General features: G+C 52.0%; 1 protein-coding gene across 1 annotated transcript; it reads right to left on the bottom strand.

Annotated features, from left to right (window-relative positions):
• Positions 1 to 4,074: 4,074 nt before the first annotated feature.
• Positions 4,075 to 5,597, bottom strand: LOC117887103 (E3 ubiquitin-protein ligase TRIM39-like; the record flags this gene model as incomplete). The annotated part of the gene is made up of 1 exon (XM_034789344.1): positions 4,075 to 5,597. A coding segment is annotated over one exon (603 nt), but the record flags the coding sequence as incomplete, so codon positions are not given.
• Positions 5,598 to 9,256: the final 3,659 nt, after the last annotated feature.

The raw sequence follows: 9,256 nt of genomic DNA, 5'->3' as shown, positions 1-9,256 counted from the left end.
GGGGGGGCAGGGGTGTGGAGAGGGGTTGGGACAGTCAGGGACAGGGAGCAGGGAGTTAGATAGGTCGGGGGTTCTGGGGGGGGCTGTCAGGGAGGCAGGGGTGTGGAGAGGGGTCGAGGCAGGCAGGTAGCAGAGGGGTTGGATGGGTCAGGAGTTCTGGGAGTCCTGTCAGGGGGTGGGGAGCAGTTGGATAGGGCATGGGAGTCCGCGGGGGTCTGTCTGGGGGCGGGGGTGTGAATATGGGGTGGGGGTGAGGATAAGGGTCGGGGCAGTCAAGGGACAGGTAGGGTCGTAGGGGGCAGTGAGGGTGGGGGGTTCTCAGGAGGGGGCAGTCAGGGGACAAGAAGCGGGGTGGGGTCCTAGGGGGCAGTTAGTGGCAGGGGTCCCAGGAGGGCGCAGTCAGGGGACAAGGAGCGGGGCAGGTTGGAGGTTCTGAGGGGGACAATCGGGGTGGGAAGTGGGAGGGAGTGGATGGGGGTGGGGCGGGGGCGGGGGCGGGGCTAGAGCGGGGCTCCTCCCCCCCAGTGTCCTCTTTTTTGCTTGTGGAAATATGGTAACCCTACCTTTCTGGGGCACAGACCTTTACCAACATCAAGCTCCCTTCCACCTAATCCTGAATTGAGGTGATCAGCCACAATTTGTAAAGGCGACCAGGAAAAGATAAAATAATGAGTTTTCTGATCATTGTTTCCTTGGGATCAATAGAGGTGAAAAAGGCCTTCAAGCTTTTTTATTCTTTTACTAATTAAAAATTCTGGTCTTAAGAACACTTGGCGCAAAAGCTCAGTTAGTTCAAGATTCAGCACCTCCCTCGGCGGTGGGAATCTGAGGCCAGGTCTATCATAGGAAATTAAGTCGGTAGAACTACGCCGCCCGGGGTGTGAAAAATCCACCCCCCTGATTGACACAATTAAACCGACCTAACCCCTGTGTAAACCTGTCAACAGGGGAGGGCTTCTTCCCATGGGCGTTATATACCCACGTGGTGCTCAAGCACCAGCAATATTTGGAGCCCGGGGCCCAGCTCCAGCAATATTTGGACCAGATCTCTCCACACCCCCTCCCACACCCAAACTCCCTCCCAGAGCCAGCATCCTGCACCCCAGACCTCCTGCCCCACCCAAACTCCCTCACAGTGTCTTGGGCAGGTGGGGGGCAGAGTTTTGGGGGGACGGAGTTTGGGTGGGGGCAGGTTCTGGGCACCACCAAAATTTCTACAAACCTGCCGCCCATGCTTCTTCCAGCACAGCTACCAGCTCGCAGGGAAGTGGAGATGCCTCCCGTCGGTGTCAGGAACATCTTCACGGACACGCTACAGCAGCACAGCTGTGCCGCTGCAGTGTTTGAAGTGTAGACTGGCCCTAAGAAAGCTCCCAATACACATGGTAGTTTCCCAACCAGCCACAGCAACAACAGGGGAGTGAAGGTTTTTTGGGGAGAAAACTCAAGCACAATTCATTTTTTCAGGTGGAAGAAAACCCTGCCAGGAAGCTGTCAGGCCTCCCCTATGTGACCTAGAGAATCACAAAAGGAAGCAGATCCCAGTTATTCTCTCCCCTTCAGGTCACCTTTAAGGAAAGGCCATTTTTCAAGTACTAGACACTCATCTCCAGCTGCAGATTTTGCTGTTTTCTCTCTAATTCTTCCATTTGGAAATAAAATCCCCACTGATATCACCCCCTTTCCTCTGGTTATTAAATACTGATGTAAAATCCTCTACAGCGAGAAGAACCTTGTCCCGCATAGAGACTGCCCAGCCCCAGCTGCTGCCTCCCCCACCAAACCCAGCTCCCACAACGTGTTCTGTGTTGTAATTGAAATAAATATATTTTAAAATGTAGAAAAAAATCCAAAAATATTGAATACATTTCAGTTGGTATTCTACTGTTTAACAGTGCGATTAAAACTGTGATTAATCATGATTAATTTAAAATTGTTTTTAATAATTAAATTTTTTTAGTTAATCGCGTGAGTTAACTGTGATTAATCAACAGACCTAGTTCATAACAGTGACCACACCAGTAGAGATGAGTGCAGGATCCATCCTTTTGGACTGCTGCTCTCACTGTTGATGCTAGAGCACCAAGTGTGGCTGCGCTCTGGCTGGAGCCTCTCTATTGTTGGTTCATGATTGGCTGGGAGAAGCATTCATGTAACTCACTTGGGTGTGTCCCTGCAAGTCAATGGCTGTGTAAGTGCAGCACCTGCCAAAGGTTTTGTAGCTTGTCAACAGCATCACAGTGTGAGGGGCAGCCCAGGATGGCGGGACAGAGGGCCCAGCGGTTCCACAGACCAGGTTGCACCCCGGGGGCCCCATCACAGTGGTTAACACGCCCGTCTGAGCAGTGAGAGACACACGGTTCAAATACTTTTTGGCAGAGGGGTGAGATTGAACTTGGATTCCTCACATTCAGCTGAGTGCTTTATCTACTGGGCTAGAAGTTATAAAATGGGCACCAGCACCACCTCCTCCGCTGAACAGATGTTTGAATGGGACCCAATCTGGTAGCTGTGCTGGGAGGAACAGGCCCTACAAGCAAGATTGGCAGCTGAATGCTGATCTTCCCCTGGTCCATGACTCACTCTGGGGCTTAGGTGGGAGAGAGACACCTCATGCCTAGAATGGGGCAGCGGTGCGCACGGCCAGAGGCAGAAACATAAGTGCCAGGAGAACGTATACCCTGCAAACGGGCCGTGCATCTCCCCTTTCTGAACCCCAGTGCCTCCCCAATTTCACCCTTCTGCCCTTCTCCTTCCCCTCCCTAGTGCAGCCCCTGCTCCCTTTCACCCTCCTCTGGACACCTTTTGTCTCCTACACAAATTCTGTCCATCCCACCCTTCCCACTTCCCTGCTTTAGCCCCCTTTGATTGCAGGGAGCAGATTGTTCACCAGTGAGGGCAGCGGCTTCAGCAGATGATATTTTCATTATTATTATTCAAAGAATTTTATTCAATCAAACTTGAAAAACCTTTGGATTATTAAAGATTCAATCGTGATAACTGAGAGGGAGCTATCATAAAACTCACTGGCCTGCCTGAAGTAGGCACTGAGAAAATGCTGATGTGACATTGGAGCTGAATGTACAATCTAAAGCAAGAGCGTTCGTCACTGGGATGTCTTGCAGGCTAAGGGTTAGAACATTACTCTGTGCATTAACAACAGCTGTGAAATAGCAGTTAAAGAAGAAAAAGTTGAATAAGGAGCCAGCACCACATGAGTTAATGGGCATTCTTCAGCTTGACCCTGCTCTGATTAAAAAATTTACACAAATGCAAGACAATTTTTATAGATAGTTGAAGGTTGTTCCCAATTAAATACTGACCTGTAAAAGTGACCTGACTTAAGAAAAAAAAATCCCCTCCCACAGAGCGGGGACAATTATACCTATTTCATTCCTTGAGCTTTTTGTATAGCAAAATCATCCTACAGACAGAGAAGTTTTCTTCACAGATGTAGATTTTAGAAGTCACCTTTTGCTTGTTTATAACTTGATCTCAGCCTCAGATCTTTCAGCCTTACAAGAAACGCCGTTCCATGTTTACGTCACTGGAGCCTGATCAGAAACAGCAAAGGAGCAAATTCTGATGGGAAGCAGATTCTGATCCAGTGGCATCACCTGTGAGTAGCAGCCCAGCACCTCTGCTTCTCCACTTCCCTGCATCACCCAGCCTGGGAAGGGGGAGAGGGGACCACACTGCAAATGAATCCATTACAAGATAATTTTAGGGTATTTATTTTCAAATAATCACGGTAAGGTTAGGCCACACTGCCATGAGTGGCATATTGTGAATAAATCTTCTAAACTGAATTATTGCATTGAAAATGTTCATAATGCATGACATTTAAAACGAAAAGTTGTCTTAGTAAGGCCATATGATGTGCCGCCCCTCATACTCTGCTTAGCTAGCTCTTCAAGAAATGAGGTTCAGTTGCTAATTTCAAGGAATTAGACCAATCGGTCACTGTTTTTACAGAGCATTCCAGAAGGTGGTGGACAGAAACCAGAGGAATTGTGATGAATTTCCTGGGGAACCTTTTTTTTTTTTTTTTTTTTTTTGTACTCTAAACCTCACATGACAACAAAAAAATCACCTTTTTGACTTATTTATGGCCGAGAAGAAAGGTTTCCCAATAAAGCTTCATCAATTTTCATGTTATGTGTCACTAAGTGCCAGTGTCTATAATACAATTAAGTTAATTTGTGATGATTCAGTAAAGGAATACAACCCCTTCTCAATTTCTTTATCAAACTGCATTTGTGGTGTCCCTATAACCAAGACCATGAAGAGCCCGGCAGTACACTGAAATCAACAGTGGACACTGACAGTCCATTGCCTGCAAATAATATTTCTAAAGAAAAATAAACTAAAAAAATGGAAATTGTAGAAGAGATTTCTATCTATAGGAAGATGCTGTTTGAGGTTGGGGACCATGTTTTGTTAATTGATGTGAGAAAAAGAAAGGAAGGGTCATATCGTGATTACCAATTATATGTAGCTAGAAAGTTAATAATCACATGAATTAATGTGAAGTTCAAAGACTATTATATAATATTGTGTGAGTTAAGTTAAATATATTGCTTAATTAATTCTATCATTTTTTCACCTATTAATTTTCAAAGATGTAGTGCAGGAGGTGGGTGCATGTGCTAGGCCTTCCAGGGAGAACCAGTCAAGACAATAAGGGGGGGGGGAGGGAGAGAGAGAGAAGCTGCACATGTGTGTAGTTGTGATGTGTATGACACATGTACATTGTAACTGAACACCCCAGTCTGACAATTTAATAGTTTATTTTGTTAAGATAAATATTTTGGATTTCTTGAAATTCCACAGTTGAGATACAAATGACATTATTTAGAGAAGTTAAAAAGGGAAACTGGCAGCGTCCGGTCAGCACAAAAAGTCCAGTTGCTGCAGTAACTGGCCCTACCACGGGGGGCGGAGGGGAAGAGCGGCAGCGCTGGGAGGGGACAGACTGTGCCACGGGGTCACTGTCAGGGACAGAGATTCCCCCCGGCCTGAGCTGGGACCGGGCAGATTATCAGGGGAGCTGCGTTTGTACCCCTATCACTGACACGAGGATTGAAATAAGGGCGGAGCGTCCCAGAGAAGGTGTCAGTGAAAGTGAAGAGATGGGACCTGTCAGTCACATTGTAAAATGAGACCTCACCTGCCTGATAGTCCAGGAAAATCCCCACCCGGCTGGGCCTGACGCTCACGGGGAGGGGGGTTGGGGGGGCTGTGCTGGCCTTGTACCCCTCATCCCTCAGCCACACGATCCAGTATCCATCCTCAGGTGTGAGTGTGACCTTCCCCTTTCTGTTCGCAGATTCCCTACAAACCCCCAGGTCCCACTCAGTCTTGTCTCCCACCTCCACCTCCCAGTAACTCCTCCCACCCGTGAACCGCTCAACACCCAGGACACAGGGACAAAGATCAAATCTCTCAGGATTGTTGGGCAGATCCTGCCATGTGTCTCCGAATCTCACATGTTTCTGATCCTCAGACAGGATGAGTCTGGGATGAGCCGTGTCTGGATCCAGAGTCACGTCCACTGGGGAGAGAGTCACAGAGTCAGGGCTGGGGGCAGAGGCTGGTCACTGGGATCAAAGGGAAATTAACCTGCGTCTCCGTTAATCGCTGGGGGTGGTTGTTGCCCAAGGGGAGTCAGGGCCCGTCTGCCTGTGAGGAGGCAAGGGCATGAAGAGCAGGGGAGGGGTGGGAAGGTGTCAGTAGAGGGGGGGGAGGGGAAAAGTAGATGCTGGGAGAGGAAAGGGGAGGGGGAGGTGACAGGAGCAGAGGGGGTGGAGGGAGGGGCAGAGGGGAGGAACAGGCACAAGGGCAATGGGGGGATAAGGGAAGGGGCAGGCACCATGAGGACAGGGGGGTGAAGGGCAGGTTCCTGGGGGTGGGGGGAGAGGTGGGCTCCATGGAAGAAGAAGGGGACAGACCACAGGGGTCTATGGGGAGCAAGGGAAGGGATGGGCAGAGGGGTGTGAGGGAATGTGCGTGCTCCAATTGGGCAGGGGAAATCAAGAGGGGCAGGGGAAATCAAGGGGAGGGTGAGCTGTCAGGGGGTGAGATGATGAGGAGTGGGGCAAGTGGAACCATGTGGGGGAGTGAGTGGGCAGGCACTGATGCCAAAGGGACAGAATGGGGGGGGTAAGGGAGCAGGTGAGCAGAAGGGGGGCAGAGAGAGGGGTGTGGAGAAGGGCAGGCCCTAAGGGGCAGATGGGTGTGAAGGGAGATGTGAGCACCAGGGGGGCAGATGGAGGATGAAGGGAGGGGTGGGACCCAGAGGTTAGGAGAGGGAGAGGTGAGGGGTGGGGCAGTGCTGAGGTGAGGGGAAGGGCTGAGACCAGGGGTCCTAGAGGGAGGTGAAGGAAGGGACTTGCACCAGGTGGGCAGAGAGGGCAAAGGAAACAGCAGGCACCAGGGAGGCAGATGGGGCAAGGGTAGAGCTGGGACTTGGGGCAGAGGAGGAGCTGGCACCAGGGGACTGGAGGGGTGGTGAGGGGAGCAGGTGTTACGGAGCCAGAGGGTGAGGGGAGGGGCAGAGGTTAGAAATAAGGAGAAGGTGGCATGGGTGATGGTGGCAGAGGGGCAAGAGGAGAGCAGGGTCAGTGGGGCAGAGGGTGGTGAGGGGGTTGGGCACCAGGGAGGAAGGGGAGAAGGGGAGGGTCAGGTGTTGGGGGCCAGGGGGAGTGAGGGAAGGGATAGGCACCAGAAGGGTGCGGTGGGTAAGGGAAAGGGCAGGTGCTAGGGGGATTGAGCAGAAGGGCAGACACAGGGAGGGCAGAGGAGGGGAGGGACAAACACCAGGGGGAAGAGAGGGATGAGAAGAGAGGCAGGGGCAGGTAGGTAGAGGAAGGTGTTAGGAGATGGGATTGGGGAGAGGCAGGTGCCAGGGGGTCAGAGTGGGGCTAGAGGAGGGGTGGGCAGAGGAGGTGAGGGAAGGGGCAGGTGCCAGGGGTCAAAGAGGGTGGGGAGAGAGGCAGGTGCCAGGAGGGCTGAGGAGAATAAGAAGGGCAGAAGCCAGGACAGCAAAGGGCGGTGAGGGGTGGGGTGGCCATCAGGGGGCAGAGGGGGGTGAGCAGAGCGATGGGAGACATGACAGCAGAGGAGGGAAAGAGGAGAGGTAGATGCCAGGATATAGCAGGGGTGTGAAGTGATGGGGGGCCCTTGGGGCTCTAGCATGGTGAGTGGCACGTGACAGAGTTAACACTGTTAGTGACCCTGGCAGCTGGCAGCTCAGCGTCCCTGCCAGGGGCCTGGGTTGGCACGTGTCTGGCTGCCTGTACCCTGCTCAGCTGGGTGTTACTGTACTGTGTGGACAGGACCTAGGGTTGGCACCTGTCCAGGTTTCCCAGGATCGTCCCTTTGTTCAGGTCGCTGTCCTGGGAAATCTGTGAGTCTGTCCAGGATGCTACTAGGCCCAGGTGTGTCAGTGGCTGTAGCAGGGGGGCTGCGGGGTGTGGTTGCTGAACAGAGAGAGATCTGGGTCCGGAGTGTCTGGGAGCCCCGGGGACGGGGCACCTTGGGAGCAGTGAGTGAGATGTGGAGCTTGGGGCACCATGCAGGTATCAGCTGTGGGGGTCACCACCAGGGGCAGTGGGGTAGATTTAGGGCCATAAACTACTTGGTGAGGTTAGTGCCTGAGGCAGTCAAATGAACAGGACCTGCAGGGGCTGGTGCCCTCTCCCGTGGGTGAGACAGGGACACGGTGCTCTGGGTGTGGGGACAGGTGGTGTATGTGGAGCAGAGATTTTGACCCTAACAGGACCTCAACGGTGTTTGTGTAACTGTCCTGGGCACCCCCTCCCTCCCAGCTCTGTGTGGTAGGACACCCTGGGGTGCATGGACACCTGGGCCAGTGGTGCTGTAATGTGTGCACACAGCCCCTGGAGCTGCCAGGGAGCTGCCCAGACTCTCCCAGCATTCACCAGGACACACACATGGTCAGGCAGCAGGCTGGGAGCAAACACACACACACAGCTCAGCCACGGCTGTGAGGCAGAAAAGCTGCCTTGTTGGCACAATTTGTTGTAACTGGGTCAAGAGAGTGTCACAAGCTGGTTATAAAAACCTGTGTGCCCCTGCAGTGGGGACAGGGCCTCCCTCCCCCCAAATCCAGGGGACACTGAACAGCCCCCGTCTGGGCCTGTTACGCTAGAAGGAAATTGTAGGCGAAAGCCTGGTCTGATCCTGCTGCTGGGAAGAGAGAGCTTGGCAGTTCTGTTCAGTTATGGCCAGATAAGAATGTCCATCCTGCAGAGCCCAGGTTCCCCCTGCAAAGGTGACACCAGGGGCAGCATTTCATCACTAATCAGCCCTTTCCCAACAGGGACATGTCCCTGCTCTGCAATAAACCTGGGTGTCGCCTGCCCCCTTCCATCCACCCCAGTGACATTGCTGTTTCTAGCTTGAATGTCATAGGAAAATGCTCTGTGCAGGGAAAGGAGCAGAGAGCTCCCAGGGGAAGGTGGGTCTCACCATGGATAAAACATCAGTGGTATGTACAGTACCTGCGTAGAGCCGGACGTGTCTCCACCCTGCAACCAAACACAGACAGAGGGGTGAGAACGCCCCTGAACACCGACACGCTGAGCAGGAGACAATGTCACACAGGGTGATACAGGGGGGAGTGGAACTTACTGAGCTCAGCCTGGAGTTTGTCTAAAAATAAAACAAAAGAAATGAGTCAATATCACATTATCTTGCAGAAGAGAAGCGAGTCAAAAAGACCTTGATGCAGGGAAGTTACAATCCTTAGACTCAGCTTGGAGGCTACAGCAGCAGCCAGACATCTGAACCTAGGCTGACCAGACAGCAAATGTGAACAATCAGGACGGAGGTGAGGGGTAATAGGAGCCTATATAAGAAAATGACCCCAAAATTGGGACTGTCCCTATAAAATCGGGACATCTGGTCACCCTACCTGAACCTCCCAGCAACAAAGGAATCAGCAAGGGGAGAAATACAGTAACCCCACCCGGCCACCCGCCAGGTGCAGGAGGTTGTTAGAGCCAAACAGGGATCCCTCTGCAAATGGAAAATATTAACCCTGTGAAGCCCGCAGAAAGGTGCATGCAGTACATCGGGTGAAGTGCATGATGGGAATTAGGAGGCTAAATGGAATTAGTGGAGTGAACAGCCAGAGATATAAAACAAATACCAGGGAATTATTTCAGTCCATCAGAATCAGGAAGCCTGTGAGAGAATCAATGGGTCCCTTGGATCCACAGAGGAGGAAAGG

The sequence above is a fragment of the Trachemys scripta genome, chromosome 14 (assembly GCF_013100865.1).
Source record: "Trachemys scripta elegans isolate TJP31775 chromosome 14, CAS_Tse_1.0, whole genome shotgun sequence".
Lineage (NCBI taxonomy): Eukaryota > Metazoa > Chordata > Testudines > Emydidae > Trachemys > Trachemys scripta.
Note: the sequence above shows the minus strand (reverse complement) of the source record. Positions and strands in the feature narration are given on the sequence as shown.